At 42.7% G+C, this 21,723-nt stretch overlaps 1 protein-coding gene across 3 annotated transcripts in view; it reads left to right on the top strand.

Annotated features, from left to right (window-relative positions):
• FAR2 (fatty acyl-CoA reductase 2) overlaps window positions 1–9,731 on the top strand; it is a 119,917-nt gene extending 110,186 nt beyond the window's left edge. For all 3 annotated transcript variants that reach the window (XM_056516416.1, XM_056516415.1, XM_056516417.1), the window contains exons 10-12: window positions 3,087–3,216; window positions 4,060–4,187; window positions 5,194–9,731. In XM_056516416.1, the coding sequence (XP_056372391.1) occupies window positions 3,087–3,216; window positions 4,060–4,187; window positions 5,194–5,356 (421 nt within the window). In that variant the 3' untranslated portion in view covers window positions 5,357–9,731. The remainder of the gene's footprint in view (window positions 1–3,086; window positions 3,217–4,059; window positions 4,188–5,193) is intronic.
• Window positions 9,732–21,723: the final 11,992 nt, after the last annotated feature.

The raw sequence follows: 21,723 nt of genomic DNA, 5'->3' as shown, positions 1-21,723 counted from the left end.
TGAATTATCCCTGACATTCTGCTTCGGAGGCAGATTGGTCCGTAAAAAGACTTCCAGTTATCCAGGAGGAAAGAATTACCCTAGAAATAGAGGTAAACTGAAAATGAGGCTGGAATCTCCAATCTTTGGTGAAATGAGAAGCAGTAAGATCTTAGCATTGCCATTACAATTGACATTTCTTTTCATTAAGCTGATTGGCATAATTAATCAGTGGACACTGCCTGCAATGCTGTAGTTAAATGTCAAACAGGCCTCAGCATGATCTTTTGAACTTTAAGATTTGCTGCCTTAGCAAAGATGGCTCACCAATGAAGCTGGGAGTTTTCTATGTCTTTTTTTTTTAATATAATTCTCCTTTTATTTTTACACACTACTTCAGCTCATCCAGGCATTGCTGCAATGTGGTAGAAAGCACAGTAGCAGCACATTGTTCTTTTTCCAGCTACCTGGATATCAGACCTTTATGGTCTAAGTGCAGTAAACCACATCAGATAGAAGAAGAAGCCTTTTTAGGTGTAAGCTCATTTCACATAACTTTCCAGATATCAAGCAAAACTGCCCTAAATGTTTTCCTATGAGCGCTGCACATCCATCATGACTTACCATGACATAGTGTGGTTTATACCCTTAGTAGTCTCTTGGGGCAGTCCTGTCTTGCCTGAGGATCTGCTGGTGCAAGGCTCTTTATGGGAGCAAATAGAGAAATTATTGCTGTAAACAGTTTCCTAGAAGACAAAATGCATGTCTGAAGTGTGGCTATAGTGAGAGCTAATACTCAATTTATTCCTCTCAGTTCCTCCACAGTGGAGGACGAAACTTCCTGTAAGAAATCTTTGCCATGTCTCTACTCAGTTGATGTTTTTCAGAATACAAATTATTTTTCATACAAAAATATGTCTTTTTCTTTCATACAAATTATTAGTCAGTGTTTTGAATATGGTCAAGCAACTGAGTTCAGGCAGTTGACATGAAACACAGTTTTCACACTCACCTCTTCAGATCATAGAATCACAGACTGGTTTAGGTTGGAAGAAAGCTTAAAGGTCATCCAGTTTCAACCCCTGCTGTGGGCAGGGACACCTTCCACTAGCACAGACTGCTCCAAGCCCCATCCAGCCTGGCCTGGAACACTGCCAGGGATGGAGCAGCCACAGTTTCTCTGGGTAACCTGTGCCAGGGCCTCACCACCCTCACAGGGGCGAATTTATTTCATATACTCAAGAGTTGGTTCTCTTATCCTTTTTTTTTCCTATCAGTTTCCATTAGTCATAAGCACTTTAAAGATTTTGGGGAGTCAGCTTGAGGGGCAGCTTCAGATCTTTCCAATCTAGCTGCATAATTTCTTTTTCCCAAGTTCCTAAAATGTATTAAAATATTCACAAAGCTTTGCCTCATGGTGCTTGCCCTACACAGGAAGATTAATCTGAAATAATTTTAAAACAGTTCATATAAACTGCATTCAGTCAACATGCACATAATTATTCAGAATGAAGGTTCCTTTAATCTGATGGCCTACTTTGCTTCTAAAATGAATCCACTTTAAGGAGTGCTTGTCTTAGGCTTTAGTGCTCTTTCCAGTTGGTTTGGGGGAGCTGCACAGTTCTGCTCTGAGCTGATGGACTCATTGTGTCTTTCTGTGCTGTGCTGAGTGCTCATCACCGTGGCAGTCACGTCTCTGTGGGGAGAGGCCAGCCTGGCACCATTCTCCCCCAGACTGCCGTCTTCTATTTGTCACAGCAACTGTGTTACCCTCTGGGCAGCTCAATATTTCGCATGAAAACAGCTCTGTTCTCCACGAAAATCAGCCTTTTAATGCTTTCTCTTGCCCTTACCCAGTCTGAGAGGACGTGGTGTCCTCTCAGAATTGACCAAGCCATGTACATCACACTTCAAAACAACTGCCAGAGGCCTGTTTTACTCATGACCTCTGGGACAACTGAAATAATCCTGCAGGGTAGGACAGCATTACTGTCATCCACTTTTACATAAAAAAATGAGTAAGAAAAGGCCAAGACACATGAGAGGACCTGAACCTGCATTTCCCAAGTCCTTAAGCAGTTATGCCTCTGAAGCAAGACAACAAAAACATGGAGCTGTTGGAGTGGGTCCAGAGGAGGGCCATAAAGATGGTCAGAAGGCTGGAGCACCTCTCCTGTGAGGACAGGTTGGGAGAGCCAGGACTGTTGAGGCTGGAGAAGGCACATGGGAAACCTGGTAACAGTTTTTCAGTACTTTAAGCAGACCAGTGAGAAAGAAGGGGAGGGACTCACCATGGAGCATAATCATAGGATGGGGGGAATGGTTTCAAACTGATAGAACGTACGTTTAGATTATATAGGAGGATTCTTCCCTGTGAGGGTGCTGAGGCACTGGCACAGGTTTCCCAGAGCAGCTGTGGCTGCCCCATCCCTGGCAGTGTTCCAGGCCAGGCTGGATGGGGCTTGGAGCAGTCTGGGCTAGTGGAAGGTGTCCCTGCCCATGGCAGGGGTTGGAACAAGATGATCTTTAAGCTCCCTTCCAACCCAAGCCACTCTGTGATTCTTTGGTTCTGTCTGAAAACTGAAGTTGGGCAAATGACTTCAGAGCTCAGAGTCCATACTGCAGATGTGGTCACCAAATACTGGAGCTAATGCCAAAAATCAGAGCCTCGCTTCAGTACACAACTCAGGCTTGGGAGCAGAAGAGAATTCCTGTGGCAGAAAGAAAGTACCCACCTTTGGAACAGAAGCCCTGTGTCTTTGTGGTGCAGACTTCATGCTAGCTCAGATGGGCTCTTCCCTTCACAGCAGTACATGAGGTAGATGCAGCTTCCTACCCTTGCTTAGGTCAGACCAGTGAGTTGGACATCAGTGGCAGGCACATTTGCTCCCATTTGGAGCCAACAATAAAAGCTGGGTAGCTCTAGGCTCAAGGGCTCAGATAGAGCAGTTTGGACTTGCTGAGAAGTTCTCAGCCTAGTGAGTGGCAGGGCAATGCTCAGGAGGAATTGCAATGTTTATTTACCTGGATTGGTAGAAACACAAACCAGCAGCCTCTACATAAGGTCAGACTTTCTGCTCACCTCTGATGCTCCCCCTTTGTTTCAGAATGATGAAGATCATCAATCGGCTGCACAAGTCTATGACACTTCTGCAGTATTTCTCCACCCAGTCCTGGAACTGGTCTTCAGATAATATGAATATGCTAATGAGTCACCTTAACACAGAGGACAAAAAGGTAAATATGTCTTGAATATGAGTTGATAATTTCAGGTTTTGTTCATCTGCAGCAATTATTTTTGGTGTATTGTTGAGCTTTTAAATGATATCTAGGGGATTGGAATTGATTTTAATCTGAAATAAAATTACATATTTCAGGAGCTTTCTATTAATTACAAGAAAATGTTTTCAGGTCACTTAAAACCCAACCTATTCTGTGAAAACTTATTCCTCTCTACAAAGCCTTTCTTTAAGAGACAAACAGCTGCCTGACAGCTTGCTAACAATTTGTCCAGTATGAGCACCTAAAATGAACTGGGGTAGTTGGCTCTGCAACGAGGTTATGATTATGCCAAACACCAGAGTGACCCATTTCCTGGACTTCTGTTGATCTAGCTGCCAAAAAAGAATGCAGCTGCGAGTAACAGTGATGCAGAGGCACCTGTTGACTCAATGTCCAGTTGATTTATTTACACATAATTCTAGTGACACGTTGAAACTGCATGGAGGTTTTTATTTTAATCTGTTTGCCTTTGTAGAATACCATTTTTCTTCCATGATTCTGTGTGTGTATGTGTACAAATACATGTATTTATGGAAGAGATGCCACCTGAAAGATGAACACCTTTATTTTCTGCCAGCTAGCACTACATTTCTGCTTGCTTTGCCCAGATTCCCAGCTGGGTGGGACATTAATCAGCAGCTGTGAAACATAGTCTGGCAGTGCTTGGGAACTCAGTGGCTTTGAGAATTTCAGAGAGAGGGCCTTGTCAGGAGCAGAGATCAACGAAGAATTGATGCTTCAAGTGACCTGGTTTTGAACTGTGGCGTTCAGCTTTTGCTGTTTGTCTTTAAATCCCAGTTATACAACTTTGATGTTCGCCAGCTGCACTGGTCAGAGTACATCGAGAGCTACTGCATAGGTGCTAAGAAGTACTTACTAAATGAGGACATGGCTGGCATTCCAGCAGCAAAGCAGCATCTACGCAAGTAAGTCACACCCAGGGACAAAGATACGAGCTCCTGGCTACCTTTGGGGAAAATAAGTCTAGCTATGTTGCAAAATTATTATTATTATTTATTATTATTTATTATAATGGAGATAACTTATTTCTTATCACAGTGGTTTATCAGTATTTACAAACACAGAATGAGGGAATAGTTTGCCATAGCAAGGGATCCTAAACAAGTTCATCATTCATGGATCACTTTTAGGAGGTTTATAAGGACCTCAGGAATGGGCTACTCACTGCCTCAGACCGTGGGCTGTGGTGTAGTGATAAAGTTTACCTTAAAATAAAAGTGCTCTTGTAAAAATGAAACAAGTCTTGAGGTCTTTAGGTGTCTTTTTTTCCTTGGTCAAGCACTGGGAAAATGACAATTAGAGAACTGCAGAAAATTTTGCCTTACAGAAAGAAGACAGGATCATTAGGATCTGAAAAATTCAGTAATACCACTGAAATTGATGCTGTAAACTAACCCACTCCCCCCCAAAAATAAAAAATCCCTGCAGTATTGTAACAGTGATGACCTTTTATGATCATTACGTAATTTCACAACTCTAAAGAAAGGGTTTCACCCAAATAAAAGAACCTTGCTCATCAACTCCTGTGAAGGTTCTCTAGCCTGCCTCAACTTCTGCAAAGTGAGAAATAACCAATATATGAAACCAAAGCAGAAAGTATTGGACACAGACTGTCCTAAAGAAAATCCTCCCCATATGACTTTGCTGTGGTTTGAAATGAGGGTACAGAGCAAGAGAGAAACCCAGTACAGCTACTCCACCTGTGCCATGAATTACATGTGCTCCAGCTTCAGCACTGTCCTTGGCAAGACCAAGGACCTCCAGCACAGCCTCTCCACTAAAACAGGAATAGCAAAAAGCCCAAGGGCCACTTGTAGATAGGATTCATTCCTGAACTGCCTGTAGGAAATGCAGGGAGCTGGTGAGTTTCTTGTTGTTTGTGTGTTTCTTGATGATCTGCCTCTTTCCCAGGCTGAGGAACATCCGATACGCGTTCAACACCACCCTCCTCGTCATCATCTGGCGCATCTTCATCGCGAGGTCGCAGATGGCTCGAAACATCTGGTACTTTGTGGTGAGCCTCTGCTACAAGTTCCTGTCCTACTTCAGGGCATCCAGCACCCTCAGGCACTGAAGCCATCCATCAGCAACCAGCCTCTTCCAGAAGGACCTCCATCTCCTCTACTCAGCAACTGTGGGCATCGGGGTCTGAAAGTAGCAGAAAAATCCACTCCCTCCAACAGCAGCTGGCATTTCTTATACACTGTTACATGCTCACCTTTTTAATTTTAACTAATGCTTTCACACATGGTGGTCTTTCTTCCATAGGACCAGGCCAAATTTTAAAGCCATAACTGAAGCTTTAGGAACAGGTCAAGCTGGGACCCCTCATCTAGTGTCTGATGTGCAAGAGTAAGGATTAACCAAAGTCATTGTCTTCCCATGTACTACTCCCTAGGCTATCTTAATCCCATCTTCTTCCTCAAAAGAGGCAAATCTAAAGCATGACCTTGGAAGACAAGGATGCCACCAGAGAAGACCCAGCCAAGGAAATTAACCTGTAAGAGGTCTTCCTAAAGCAGCTGCTTCTTCATTCTCATATACTGAAATGTACCTTATTGAAAAAACAAGATTGCACCTTCTCAGTTTTTCTAAACTTAGGAGGAGGAAAGATCAGTCACATGAGGCCAGTGAACACAAGGAATAGTTTTCAGATGCTGTCTTGTACTGCTGTTGAGGACTGATGCTTTCAGGCCATACCTGAAGACACACATAGAATTTATGCACCTGTGATAACTCTGCTCACTCACAAGCTGCTTTCTTACAGAAAAGTCTTCTTTTCTCCCTGTGGTTAAGGTTTCAGTCTATTAAAAAATTCCTGGTCTTGCATTTATTACATTTGCTTAGAACATTTTTGGGGTCTTGAAAAATGCTGTATTAACTCTTGAGAATGAAGATAAGGCTTCATGAAAATCGGAAGGAAAACACAGAAACCCATCATTATTTTTGAAGTATAGGTCTTTTTTTCCCTGCAGGAAATCTTTCTCCTTATAGCTCAAAACCAGCCTGATACTGGGCTTTCATTACAGCTAAGTCACTTTGCAGTTGATCATTTCCACCAGCAAAGAAAGTGTAAAGACACACATGGAGGAAGCGTCACTGGGCTTGTTCTGCTGCCACTCCTGTCAGGAGGAATTAAAAAGTCTGAAACTTGTTTTTCTTGAGAATAGGTTAAATGTTGAATTTAATGACCTTAAAGGTCTTTTCTGACCTAAGCAGCTCTGTGATTCTTTGACTTCTCTGTAAGAAAAGTCATGCAGCTGTGAAGGTAACACACTTTGTCCTGCAGCTTAGAATTTTCAGAACTTGATTTTTCAGAGTTTTAGAATTAAATTGCAATTTAGAAAGGAAGCCAAGGACCGTCCTAGTGCTCATGGCTGTTGGAGATCCTTGTTTCTTGTAGTGAATTGTAAATTCCTGTGGTGGCAGAGAGAGAGAGAGAGAGCCTTCTTGAAAGTAGCTGGTGCAACAACAACAAATTTACTGCATTGTCAGATTTTCAGAGTCAAATCTTACACAGAAATATTTTTTATTCAGATAACACTGAACAACCACTTTTAAGATGATCAGTCTTCAATACAGCACTCAGTTTCTCTAGTCTTATGTCATGCCAGCTGTCTGAAAAAGTAATGATAAACAAAAACACAACGAAGTGACACAGTTGCTCTTTTGTGAGCTGAGAAGAGCAGAGAATTTACAAACCTGGCATTCCTCAAAAATTATACTTGGCTTTGGTTTCGGTAGTGAATGTAAGAGCAAATTATGACAGTGTATATCTGAGCACTTTAAGCTGGTTCAGAAATCTTTCTAAAGGTTCAAGGAATTAATCTTGCCCCGTATGTCCCCAAGCAATTGCCAAAGGATGCCTGCAGCAGAACCTGACCAGGAATGTGTCCAGGATGGCAGGGCTCTGTGTTTGTCACAAACTGCTTTTGATCTGTGCTTAAATACATCAAGCACCCAGTTTACAAAGATGCAAATTTCTGAAGCTCTTGCCTTGGAAATGTGCTTCCTGTAGTGAAACTGGTTGTTGGGTGTGTGTTTTCCAGCTTCAGGGCATGTTGTGCAAGGTGTCAGCACCTGAGAAACCTGGAGCTGTGAGTTTAGGGGCTGGGGGCCAACATTACCTGCCCAGTGCTGCCACAGCAATATTTTGGTGAAGGTTGTGCCATTGTACTTTGCTGCCTTGGTGGGGCTGAGGCAGGTTGCTGCAGGGATTCCTGCAAGAAGAGTGCATTCCCTCAGTTACATAATTGGGTCATCATAGGAAAGGCTAAAAAACAAAGCAAACCAAAACTGTAGATCACTTTGAAACAAACTTCCACTCAAACATTAGGAAATAATTTCAACGCTTACCTTGAAGTCTTTTTAAGTGCCTGCCTTATGGACAAAGAGAAGCAACAGTAGGGATAGTAAGTCTTGGGCTGTGCACGTGACAGACAAAAGCTTGGGTCTCAGAAAAGTCCAAGGTGCAGAGCTGCTAAACCAACATCAGTCAGCTCTCCTGAGAGTAATGTCCCACGTTTTCTTCCCCTTCCCTACTCATGCCAGGAATTCCTCACAATATGCCTGCAGGCATTCACAGTTGTGTGCACAGGCTGTATTGTCCCTACAAGTCTGAGGTGTATTTTTTGCTCCCCTGGACATATCCAGACCTGGTTTTCTGAACACACAGAAAGGTGCTACACTCAGAACAGTAGTGGTGTGACATTTTAAGACTCATCAGCATTTTGCTGAAGGAAACAGCCACAGAAAAGCTACTCAGCCCCAAAAAAACAGCAGTTGTTTGGGTTGGGAAAACAGAGCTGTTGCAGATGGTGTCTGCTTTTCTGGAGACCTTGAACAGCCCACACAGCATTGCCAGCAGCTGGCTCCAGAGCTCTGGCCTTGCCTGGGGCAGATCAAGCTGTTATCTTGTCTTAACACACACGTAACATGCAGAGGAACTTGAATCTTTAATACATTTTTTTGTGGCTTGAGATGTTTCCAGCTGATTATCTGAAGCACAGACATATTTCAGAAAGCCTCGTGCAGGGGCTGATGTGTGGCATTGGCCCTTGAGTGCCAGTTGTGACTGTCATCAGGAGGAGCTGGGCATAAGAACTTGTTCTCACCTCAAGCAGTGGCTGATGTTCAATAGTTTACTTTGTGCTCCTCAGTGGATTTGTTTGTGCTCTGAAGAAACCCAAGCCTTGGGGAAAATATCTGAAAGAAAACACTGAGTATAATTTCACCATCAGCAGTGGGCATAAGCTTGCAATTCACAAGTATCTTTTAATTAAACAGTGATAACAAAACAAACAGACCAACCACAACAAATCCTTACAATTAATCTGTGTTTTAACTGCCTTTTGAGTGACAACCAAAGCTGTTTATCTTCAGCATGTCTGTTACCAAAAAAATTAAATTTCTTACCCCTCCACCTTCCTCTGTTCCTTGTTAAGAAACTGTTCTTCCACAGTAGGGAGGGAGGGGTAACTAGACCCACTGATAAATCGCAGGTTGTTGGCCCATTACCCACCTCCTGCAGAAATGTGTTCTTTTACATTTTCTAAGGAAGCATGAGTACATCTGCCTGTGTGTACAGCTGCATCTTCCAGCACCAGACAACAGATGTGGTAAAACCAGTGGAGCTCATCCTGAGGTGCCAGGCTGTGCTTGTTTGGTGTGCCCTGTTCCACTTCAGTTCACGAGGAAGCAATTAAAACATACCCTCATTTCCAGTGTAAAGGGAACCTAACCTGTAGCTGTTTATTGACTCATTATCACAAGTAAGCAACTGGGAAAAGAGGGAGGGGGGCATCCTTTTGTTTGTAAATAAGCTACAGCTTCATGGTTGAAAGCATGCTGTTGCTCTTCCAGCATTGACGTTCTACTGCTGAAAACAAGGATGAACTTTAAGTACAATTTTAGTACAATTGGACCCCTTATTCTAGCACAGAGCAAATAACATTCCCCAGAAGGTAAGTGGTGAACACCCCATTACATGGTGCTAAATATTGGTATGAAGGTGGTACAGATTTACTTAAAGAGAATTAAAATCCAAAAAATAAAACATATTTGGGGAATAATTAAATATGTACTATCCCACTTTTCTCTATTGCTTAAAAGCCAACTATGAATTGTTTTTTCAGATGAACATAAAGCCACTTACAAAAGGTTTCTTGTCCTTACATGATCTTGGCAGACCCTAGTTTGTAGTAAAATATGTACTTTCCCACTGTCCAGAGTTTCTACGGTTCTATCTGCTATTTCTATCCTCTTGTTAGCTATGAAACAACTTCCTGTTATAAATCTTAATTACAGAGTTTCTAATGTTAAGGCATAACCTTTTGAGCTCTCAAATCAGATAAAATTATCAAACCACAAATTACGTGAACCTCAGCCATAAAATTGTTAATATGATGTTTATGTTATTTGAAACATTTAATAAAACAAAATATTTTAAAGCTATGGTCACTTTGCATTGTTTGGTTTGCTAGATGAGGTGGTGACTTGAGCAGAGGCTGCTTCTCCAGCACATCTGCCCACATCTGGAGCACAGCTGGCAGTGGAACAGCAGCCCCACCTACAGGAGGAAAACCCAAATTTTAAAGGCTGCCATAGTGAGGCTTTCAGCCCTGATACAGAAGACTGGGAGGTCCTGCTGTGATGAGTGCCCTGTGGAAACTCACCAAGAGGTCTGCAACAAAGGAAAATTGGGAGTAACCTAGACAACTTCCTTGAACAACATCCCATTTGTAGCTGAGTCTATTACCTCAAATTTTTAGTTTTTAAGTATAGAGACCTCACCTCATTATGCCAGTTTTCTGTTAAGCAAGAGTAGATGATGTCTAGTAATTATCCCTCACTTCCTTGCAATATAGCAGACTTGAATGAGAGGAAAAGACACACCATTATCATGACTTTCCTTAATGAAAATTATTTCCAATCCCAAAATCCAGGGCATACTTCAAAGATACCACTTTCATTTTGTTAGCTAATCTTTCCTTAAAATATCACTTTCCATATTTTATATGTAAATGTGATCTTTATGGAGGAAAAAAAAATCAGTTTTCCATTAAGATGCATCAGTGAATTAAAGCCATCAGCAAGAAAGTTCAAATTCTATCCAAAGAACAGACTTAGAGGTCAACCTGCAGACTTGAATATTTAAAGCTTTTTCTTCTGACATTCTAATTGCACAGTATTATCAAGGCAAATAATCAATTAAATAAACGATGGAAATTGCATTTTTTAAGGGAAGCAAAAATAGGGGCATAGGAAAATGATGTAAGACAAGTCTCTAGCTGATACACTGCAGGTCACACGACAGAATAAGCACCAGCTCTCAAGGGAAGGCATCCCGGCCAATTTTCAACTTTTCCCATCTCCCTCAGCTAAGGACAGCTGGTGTTCATTAAGAACTGAGCCCACAGGTCCCTCTTCCTAACTCCCATGATCATTTGGCTGTGAAATGTGCAGTGGAACAGCGATAAATTGGATTTCTGGACTCATGCCCTACATGTGGAATGGATACCACAGCTAAGAAAGCTGAATTCTTTAGCCCAGAGTCCATCCAGAGCCAGGGCCACACACTCTTCTACTTCTCTTGCCTCAGGTGCCCTGATGATACAAATTCCTGCAGCTGCCTGTACTTCAGAGGTGAATTGCAGTCATTCTCAGAGGTGACTTGTTCCTTCCAGGGAAGCAGCAGATAACACTCAGCACCAGATGTAAAAGCTACAGCAAAGAAATGCATCTTCTATAAAAGATTAGGCAAGAGACGATCAAGGCAATAGCTCTGGAGTTGCCAATGTGATCCATCTTTTCCCAGGTTTCACAAAAAGGTATGAGAGAGCTTTGCAGAGGGCTTTCAAACAGGAATTCCCACCTCAGCTTGTGCCCTGACTTCTGTATTTCTGATTCAGATCTCTCTGCAAGCTCCTCCTCTCCAACTGGGGCTCATAACCACTCCAGAGGATACAAACCCTTGAGAACCAGTGGTTCAACCTGGGAAAAGCTGCTGCAAGAAAATAAACATTAGATTAAATGTATAGAAACTGGCCAGAGAGGGCTGGTGAAAACGCCAGCAAACATGTTGGTAGAAAGAGGTTTTAACTGTACTTGGATCAGTAAATAGGCAAGATTTGAGGCAACACAGACTGATGTTTTGCTACTGATAACACAGATAACACACATCCTTTGCCACTGTCATTTGTCACTGCTGTGCAAGACACTGAAGAGCCCCCAAAATTCAGGCAAGTACCCCAGTGACTCTGGCAGGTAGGTTTTGAGCAGAAAGTAATAGTTTATACCATAGCACAGTCTTGCAGAGAGAGGCAGGTGAATTTAACTGTATCTTTGCCTCAGGCTTTTAAAAATGGAGGCGTCCTGAAACTTGAGGAATGAGTGAAAAAATTACAACAAGAGACAGTAACCACACAATTGTAGAGTAACAAATGAAAGTGTGAACAGCATTAACTTGTTCAACAGTGACTGTGTTTATGCAACACTGAGTTTAAGGGGAAATTGTGCCCTCTCTTCACAATCCATGATTATTGATCATTTTAGCACATTTTGTTACTCCCCCCCAGCTGAGGCTGATGTGACAATTGGTCTGGGGAAAGAGAAATGTCAGCTGCCCGTGGAGGTCTCTGGGAAGTTTGCCACCACTTAACACCTCCAGGAAAGCTTTATTGATAAATAAAGGGCTGCCACGTAGGAAATGCCAAAAAAACAAATTAAGATTTACTCAGCAACGGCAAATTCAGCAGTGAGGAGACTAATGAGGTAAATTAGTTTGAAAAGGCAAGTGAGGCTCAAGTTCAGCAATCTGCAGTCAAAGCTGGCAGAGAAGATTCGAGTTTAGGCATCTGATGACAATCCTAGTGGTGGGATAATAAAAGCAACAGTTACATTGTTTTATTCATTCTTTAATATTTGACATTAAGATGACATTAATATTTCCAGGAAAAAAAAACCTAAATTTTTTCCCTAGTCTTCATAGTTACTGACAATATAGAACATGAAAGCAAGCAAAGGAATTAGCTAGAATTTAATATGCAGTAAATTCCAACTAGTTTTTATTAGTATTTCTTCTAATTAAGATACTGTTCATCCTTAGTATAAAATCCGTCAATGAGCAATACAAAATATTAAATATATTTTGGTATGTAAAGCAAGAATTTATCTGCTGAGAAGTTTTTCTTTACAGCTTGCTCTGTTACAGCCTTTGGCATTTTATTTGGAAGTGCTATGTCCTGTGATGAATATGGATTTGAAACATTGACAAGTCTTGCTTATTTCCTTGGAGGTGTTTTCCAACATCAGTGATCCTGTGATAACTGTGAAATACAAGGATTTTAGCTGATCAGAAGCGAGACAAAATACTGAGAGGAGAGATCCCAGGCAACATCCACTGCCCCAGGGCACAAAAAGCAAGTCAAAATCCTGTTCCTCACTTCTGCTGAAGAAATGGTGAGAACTGGATACCCACCAAAAAAGAAAGGACTGTATTTCCAGAAATCAGGTGTCTGCAGTCTCAGAGAACCAGCAGTAAGATCCCAAGGCAGGTAAATCCCTGGAGAACAGCTAGTGGGAAGATGTGCACTTAAATGTCCTGTAAAAAACTGCTAAAGAATGTACTGTCTCCAACTAGAGAAAGGGGGAAAAAAAAAAGGTTAAGAGAGTAAATTTGACAAGCCACAAATTTCCCTACTGGTCTGAAATTATGAACAGGAATGGCACAGGCAGTGACAAGTAGGTCAGATTATATAAAATAATGTATTAAAGAAAATAAAGCACAGCCAAGCAACAAAGTAACTGGAACATAGAACAGTTCAAAAACATTCTAAATTATTATTGACTGAAAGACAACAGGAAAAAAAATAAAAATCTATGTCTTTGCTGGGAAGATTAGCATTATGTAATAAACTCAAGAACAGCATCAAAAGGGTAAGAACTCAGAGCAGACAGAGAAGAGGTTACAGAGCACTTAATTTAGATTTTTAATGTCACCTATAGGCTGGAGCAAGCTGAGGTAGGCCATTAGATATCCTGGAGAGCTCAGGAAAGATGGACAAGATTGGAGAAGACAAAGGAAATACAAGAGTACAAGAACTTGGGAACTATTTTTAGTGAGCCTGACTTCAGTACAAGAACAATACTCAGCAGTCACACAGCAGTTAAAAAGGAAAAGAATAATAGTGTGGAATTCCAAAGGCAAATTATGTCACATCAAATTTTCTCTTACAATAGAATGAGAGGCATTGTTAAAAGCAGAGGAGTTGGAGATGGCATACAGTCTGTGCTTCACAAGGTTTTTATCTCATGTGATCATTCTCACGATTAAGCTGAGGCAAGAAAACTACAAAATTAATGCAAAACCTGACAGAAAATCACAGTGCTTATTTGCAATTCAGTGTTAACCTGGGAAGTTATACTATGTGCAACCCCAGATGAGAGGATTCAACAGATTCATTAAGGATCTAAATTCTGGGATAGAGAGGAGGCTCTTTAAAACCTTGATCTCAAGGTGAGAAGGCTGTGAGGAGTGCAGGGGACAGGGGTAATTAAAATATTCCTGTTAAATTGAAACCCAAGGCTCCTATTTAAGTTAGTGAAAATTATATCTTTCAAATTAAAAATACTTGCATGGACATCAAATATGGACTTCTCTAATTTGAGATACAGTCTTGAAAGGACTTTATATAAATGAATATTACTAGTTTCCCAAACTCAAGAATTTAAAATTATAAAATGCTATAGCAATGTGTTCTAACCTTCTCATGAATTATAACAGCCTCTTGTTTTATTTACACGCTATTTTTGCATGAAGTGCCACTGCTTTCTTTAGTGAACTTGAGGGATGAATATGAAAACTCTTCACAATCTTTTTTTGCACCTCTATTACCTGATGGTCTTCCAAGCTATCATGCCACACAGTTCAAGCTCTGCTGGGCCAAGAAAATAATTAATTTCTTAATTCACTTTTCTATGACACTCATCACTTCAGTATCTACAGGCCAGATTCATTTAGATAGTGGGAATATTAATCCTTTCACCAACTTCCAGTATGTTGAAGTTAGTTAATCCAGGCTTCCATTTTTCCCTGCAGGGAAGAACAGACCTTGCTAGAATGTGTTTTATTAGGATGCTGCATAACAGTCTATTGACAACCAACAGCATCTAATGAAATGAGCTCCTTCACATCTGTATCATGGACTGTGAAATTCAGGGAAAATATTCCTGTTTTATTGCAAAATACTGGCTGTTACTGTGGATGGGATACCTCTGTCCTCCAAAGCACACAACTGCAGAAAGGGAAAAGCAGAAGCAATGAGCAGCACCTGAAACTGCCACAAAACAAGCTCACATCATTGAATCACAGGATATCCTGAGTTGGAAGGGACCTGCAAGGATCATGGAGTCCAGCTCTTCCCAAACCAGAATTAATCCTGACAAATAAAGGGAAATGGCCTGAAAACCAGAAGTTAAACAAAATAATCACCTTGGTTTAGGGCAGCACCAAGGAGTGGCTACTACTGAAAGCACATGGGACTTAAACCTGTGCCCTTGGCTGAGGATATCACTGTCAAAGAGCTGCCCCATGGCCCTGGTGTGTGCATGAACACAGAGAAGGTCTGAAAGGAGCAGCCATGATCCCCCAGGGCAGAAGAGGGCTGGCACAGCGAAGGAAGGCTTCTGGAACTGGGAAATACAGAATTGAGTCTCTCTACAGTCCTTTGTTAACAACTGCAATGAGCCAGAAGGACACAGCTGGAAAGCCAGCACTGGCCCAGAGGTCTGGTTACCTTAGGAGTTTCTTATCTCTAAGGAGTCCCCAGGATCTGTTAATACACAGATATTTAATGTTCCCTAAATAAACTTAGAGCATCTCTCCTATGAGAAAACACTGAGAGAATTGGGATTGTTCAGCCTGGAGAAGGGAAGGCTTTGGAGCGACCTCATTGTGGCCTTCCAGTGCCTGAAGGGGGCCACAGGAAAGATGGAGAGAGACTGACACAGAGCAGGGTTAGATTGGATATTGGGAAGGAATTGTTCCCTGTGAGGGTGGTGAGGCCCTGGCACAGGTTTCCCAGAGCAGCTGTGGCTGCCCCATCCCTGGCAGTGTTCCAGGCCAGGCTGGATGGGGCTGTGAGCAACCTGGGATAGTGGAAGGTGTCCCTGCCCATGGCAGGGGATAGAAATGAGATGAGATTTAAGGTCCCTTCAAACTCAGGCCGTTCTCTATTTCTCTGATGATGTTCAGCCTCTTGGGCTGGGATTGCACCATCCTCAGCACAGAATAGAGAAGGATTATGCTCCTCCTTGGGGTGCCTAGATCGGTGCCCTGGGATAACTGTATGGTCCAGTACCCCCATTGTCTGTTTATTGTCCAGAAATGGGTCCTGTAGCTTTAAACTAGGCCCTTAGAAGGTGGGGGAGTGGAGGAATTTTTTTGCCACCTGCATTTACAGAAACATACATATAAAGCTGTTAGTTCTCAGCTCTCTCAGGTTTTCCCACCTCTCAGCCCAGCAGCAGGAAAAGAGAAAAGAGAGCTTTCCCTTGCTTTTAAGCTAGCTTCTCATTCATTATCCAAGACACAAAGTTTCCCAGGACTGTGGCTTCTTCCAGCTTTTCTCCAGTCCAAGACACCAGACCATCACCTGGGGTCCCCATGGCCACAGCCCAGAGGCCGGCTCCAGACTCAGGGAGACAGAGCCACACCCACAGAAAGACTCTCTGGATTTGCCATCTCTTCAGAACAGTGAAGAGATGTTTCATTGTTCAGTGGTATTCATTTTTTCATGCTTGTGAATATTTTGCTTTGTGTAAATAAACAGTGTTTTCCCAGTTTTTCCAAGGAAATCTTTCCCAAAGCGGTTGGGGGAGCAGCTAGCCGGAATCTACCTTTTCAGAGGAGACACCTTTTGGACATTTCCTCCCAAATTTGTCTCAAACCAAGACGAATATTTTGCTGCCCAATGTGGACCTCGAGAAAGTGGAAAAAAAACCTGTACTAATTGCATTTTGGTTTTACTTACTCTGTATTGGGATAAAGCAGTCAGTAGTCATGCTGCTTGAATTTATAATATATCTCTGGGTAGAGGCACTGATGTATCTCTGGTCCTTAGGCTTGTTTGAGGTAATAATACCTTTCTGGTCCTTTGGCTTGTTTTCTTACCCACAGATAGCTCCAATTTTGTCTCTAACATGTAGCTTTTACAGTATAGGGGCATGAGTTAGAATTGCTATTTCTCTGGGTATAATGATAAGGATTTATAGGGAATTAACAAAGGTACTGGGGTCTGTTCAAAATATGTATTGCCTGTTGTTTCTCTGTCCTACCCCAGTTCCAGTAGCATGTGTTGGGTGTTTATTAATAGTAACTGCACACAGTTTGTTAGGGGAGGAGGAGGAATGAGGTTTCCCAGCCTTTCATGCCCTTCTCCTTTAAATCTGTTACATCACCTTTTGAGATGGATGCCAAAGGCACCACCTTCCTGACAATCAGTGAGGATTTTCTGTAGCCCACAGCATTTCCAGCCATAGCCTCTGATTTATTACATCCCTTTCCAGGTCTGGGCAATGACCCTCTGGGATACAGATCCAGCACCAGGAAAGGCTGTGTCAGCACAAGTTTAGAGGATCACTGCAGTAGCTCCTCTCCACTCACAGAATTAGAGTTTGGATAATGCCTTCTCAAAGTTTATTTTGCAGGGTTCCCAAGACACTTTGATAATGGACACACCTATCAGGTGAGGAGTTCCCATTCTGTTTCACAGACTCACAAAACCAGTCAGGTGGGAAAGGACCCCAGGAGGTTTCTGATCCAAACTCCTGCTTAAGGCAATATGGAATTTCTACTCAATATGGAGTTCAGACAAGGTTACTCAGAGCTTTGTCAGGTGAGATCTTAAAAACTTTGAAGGATGGAGACTTCATTACCTCTCTGGGCATCCCACTGTGCATTTTTATTGTACTGTGGAGATATTATTTTTATTGCATATAGTAGGAATGGCACCTGGGCAGGAACTGATGGGCACAAGTTGCCCCTGAAGGTGAGGCAGAACCTCTTCCCTGTGTAATCATGTGAGGTTTTTGGACCTCTGGGCTCTACAAGCACCAACTCCTACTCCGAGCTCTTGGCTCCTACTTTGTCAGGTTACCTTAAATAAGCAAAGCAGCCAATAATTAAAAAGGTTATTTATTACAAAGCACATTTTATTACAAAACACATCAGTCTCAAAAGGCAATAGCAAAAAAGCAATGGCAGAAGGAGCAGCAATGGCAAAAGCAGTAGCAATAAGCGAATAGCTAGAAGCCAGAATGGCTAAAAGCACCAACTCTCCCAATACATACTGTTATATAAGATTTTTCCAACAAGCTAAGATGCAAACTCAGACCACCACTCCTTAACCTATTGGAATTACAGTTTCTTAGCACACCAAGTTACGTATAGAACTACACATACAATCTATCTTGTTCTATCTAAAGAATGTAAGCAATATTCTTACTATAGCTCTATTATGTCTAAGTCCTGTCTACAGCTGTGTCTTGCTGAAGATATCAGTATGTTTCAACCTTCACTAGAACTCGCTCTGCTACTCTGGGCATTTGAAACCTTTCACTTACTAAAAGCATTAGAACTCACCCTAAAATTACTGACTTACTTCTACTTAAATGTCTTCTTTATGTGTGAATGGCTTAGCGTACTTCAACCCATCCAAAGGCTTTCAGAGAGGCCCCTGCCTCACAGACTCCCACATAATCAGACTGCACAGAGGGGGTGCGGAGTCACCCTCACCGGGGACATTCCAGAACCATCCGGACACAATTCCCGTGCCAGGTCAGCCCAGTTGGTGCCCAGCGGGGATGGAGCCCCACAGAAGCGCTCCCGCATTCCCGGGGTGCCGATGCCGAACCCCAGGCGAGCCCGGAGCTCTGTGCGCTGAGGGGAGCGGCCCCAGGAGGGAAGCAGCGCCCGGGGGATTAACGCGTGCAGGAAACACGAGGGGAGACCAGCAGGGCGAGAGAGCCTCGTCGGTGCTTCCCGGGGAGACTGAGCTTAGGAAGAGGCGCTTCGTATGGCGCCGGTCTCTGGATGAAGCTCAGGGCTCACCCCTGTGCAGGGCGGCGCTCCCTGTGGCGGCGTCCGGCCCTCCTCTCCCGCTCCCGTTCTGCCTGCTGGGAAAGGCTCCACGCTCCTTGGAGGGGCCCTCTCCTACATGCAGCCTGCCATGGAGTCCATACTGTCCCTTTTCCAGAGCCCCGGGAGGAGCGATGCTGCTGCAGGGTGCCCAGGTGAGATATTAACTCGTGCTGGTCGAATCCCGCAGGGAAGCGTGGTGCCCGCACTCCATCCCCGGGATGCCAAGGACAGGCCGAGGCAAGGCTGCAGTGGCCTTCGGGGTTTCTTTCTGCTCCTTTCTCCAGCACTTCTAAAATAAGACGGTACAGTTCACTAGGAGCGACAGCATATTTCCCTTTTCCAGGGTTTCTCACAAGTGAGGAGGGTCTAAGGGAGTTAGAGTGTGGGTGGGAATGGAGGGTTCTGTCGCTGCCAAGGTTCCCGGGGAACCATCAGCCTCCTGAGGAATGAGTGTCCCTGCCAGAGAGATTCTTCATCCCTCTGGGAGAAAGCTCCTTCTTGGGTGTAATTCCTCGATGTAAGACAGAGGACTCCCTCTCTCAGCAAAATTACTATTTAGATGTTGGTAGCCATGTCCAACAGAGTATTTTGCCTTTTCAAGGACATGCTACTTAAAATTTTTATTTCTTTGTATCAGAGATAGGGCTGAAATTGCCCTGCAGAGTTTTATCTTCAATGTAGAGAGCCCGGTTTGGTTTTGTTAGTGGATTAAACCAACTTTACTGTGTTAAACTTGTGAGTTCTATTTTAATGCCAGATCAGAGATGCTAGTTGTTAAATCCTGTGCTTGAATTAATGGTAAACACCTGAAGTTGCTCCCAAAAATCAACCTTGGCTAAGTGTTTATTAGGTGATCGTTGTAATTCTGTTAATGCTGAACAGCTGTAAATAAAAGCTTTATCCATGTGGGTAAGAGACCTAGAGCTTACTGTGGAGTGTGTGATGCTGAATATACTTTTGTTAAATAAATGAGTTGCATTCTCTAGGAAAGAAGAGGACATGTTTGAATGTGGTGAGTTTCTTCAGAATGCAATTTATTTAGCTTTTCATTGCAAGGAAAGTAAATATTGTGTTAGATCTAGCTATGAAAAGAGATCGTAATAGTTAATTGGGAATTAGCTGATTTTTTTTTTTAATCAGTAAAGAGTCCTTTTACTTCTGATTCATAAATATCCAGTATCCTTACAGCACTTACAATTGTTGTTGGGATGGAGAAAAAAAACATGGTGTGCCAACCTACAAAAGACATAATTTAACATTTTTTCAGTAAATACGAACCAGCACAGTTCTCCCTGCTGACCTTGCCTAGTGAAGGTTACATGGGCTCTTGTGCTGAAAGAGCCCCACCCAAATGTCCAGCTTTGAAAGAGTGTGTAAATGATAATTTAGCAGGCTGGAAAGCTTTTGAGCTAAGTCTGCTGGAGCAAATAGCTCAAACTAGATATTTGGGATGGATGAGATGCTTCAGCATGTTCTTTTCCTTCCTTCATCCTGGCAATCTTCCTTTTACCATTCTTTGAAGGGAAGAACTACAAGGAAATGGGGAGAGGAAGGAAGAGAAGAGGAACATTTCTTACCTTTCTCTTACTCCCTTTGCCATTTTTCTTCCCCCTTATTGTCTCAGTCTTTAGAATTTCCGTTCCTCTTTGGGAAAAGGGAATCTGGTGTAAGCTGAAGGTGGGCCTGAGAAATTGAGTTATTTCACAGAGAGCAGTTTATCTGCTGCAGGGAAAGAGGAGTGTTAATATGAGTCTCTTACTCCATCAGGGGACTGCGTTTTGGGGGACGATGAGGAGGAGAAAAGCTTCCCTGAAGACCTGAAGCAAGAGGAACTGCCTCAGGCACATGAAGCCCAGAGCCCAGGGAGTGGGGCAGCTTGTGAGGATTCCCCTCATGAAAAAAGAGACTCCAGGAAACTCGTCCTTGGTGCTGATAGCCAGAAACTGCACTGTGAGGAGAAGCCCTTCAAGTGTCCAGAATGTGGAAAGGGCTTCAAGGGGCACTGCAGGCTCCTGACCCACCTGCAGATCCACACGAGAGAAAAGGTGTTTGTGTGTGCAGAATGTGGGAAGAGCTTCAGCAGGAAGGCCAACCTGGTGGTTCACCAGAGAGTGCATTCAGGGGAGAGACCCCATAAGTGCAAGGAATGTGAGAAAACCTTCAGCCGTGCCTCGAGCCTCCTTGCTCACCACAAAACCCATCTGAAAAAGAAAAGCTTTTCCTGCACCGTGTGCAGAAAGAACTTCAGTGGGAACACAGCTCTGCTGCAGCACCAGAGAGTCCATACAGATGAGAAGCCCCGTAGGCGTTCAGAGCATGGAAACAGCTTCAGTGTGAGCTCAAACTTCATCAGACATCAACATCTGAGAGAGAGAGCTGATGAACACACAGCAGGTAACTGAACTAAGTTGTGTTTATTTCAAGTTACACAGAATCTCAGGGGATACATTAAATACTCTGGTCTCTGTTTCTTCCTAAACAATTTTCCCTCTTTGCTCTGGGTATGAGTCTTGGGGGTTGGTTGCTTTGGTTTTGTTACTTTTCTTTTCCCCCCATCTCTAATATATTGCATTTATCTCTCCTATCTGAGGAAGCTGCTTGAAAAAGCTGAAGTTGAAATTTAGGTATTACCATGAGGGTTGTCTGGCACCTTAGACCTCCCAAACCTCTCAGATCCTACTAGTAATAAAGATTTCACTAATTCCTGCTTCACAGTGTTGCCTGATGTCTAGCCTCAGCTCTTCAGAGGTGCTTAGCCACCAAAATCCTAAGCTTAGGGAGATGCAAGGAATTTTGACTTGCAAAAGGCTGTAAACAGTGTCTTGGTCATCTCTAGCAGCTCATTTTTGTTATATGTGGATATTTAATCCTAGCTTATTGTTGTCTGCAGTGGGAAGTCTCTGGAATATTCTTAGCACAGTACAAGCCGTTAAAGGGATTGTTTCAAGTCAGGGAGTTTTCTGGATTTTGCAATATTTTGGGTTCTAGTAATTACCTGAAACTCAGGGATGAAAAGTGGCATTGTGGGATGTTTTTCCCTGTTGTTGTACCTTTACATGGGCAGTCCCTTTATCCTTGGTGAAAAATGTTTTAAGTTTTCATCTTGGGTCTTGGCTAGACACCCACAGAATTGTTGTGGGTGTTGGCATGGGAAGCAGGTGTTTCCTGTGTGAGGTTTTTCTTTGGTTTCTGTGGTTGGTTCGTTTGGAGGTATTTTACTTTTTTTTTTTTTTTTTTTTCCCCAGAAGAAACAAACAAATAAAGACCAGGAGCCTTTCACCTTAACAATGGGAAGTTATAAT

This window comes from Oenanthe melanoleuca, chromosome 1A, assembly GCF_029582105.1.
Source record: "Oenanthe melanoleuca isolate GR-GAL-2019-014 chromosome 1A, OMel1.0, whole genome shotgun sequence".
In the NCBI taxonomy this organism is placed as follows: Eukaryota; Metazoa; Chordata; class Aves; order Passeriformes; family Muscicapidae; genus Oenanthe; species Oenanthe melanoleuca.
This window is presented reverse-complemented; position numbering and strand designations above follow the sequence as displayed.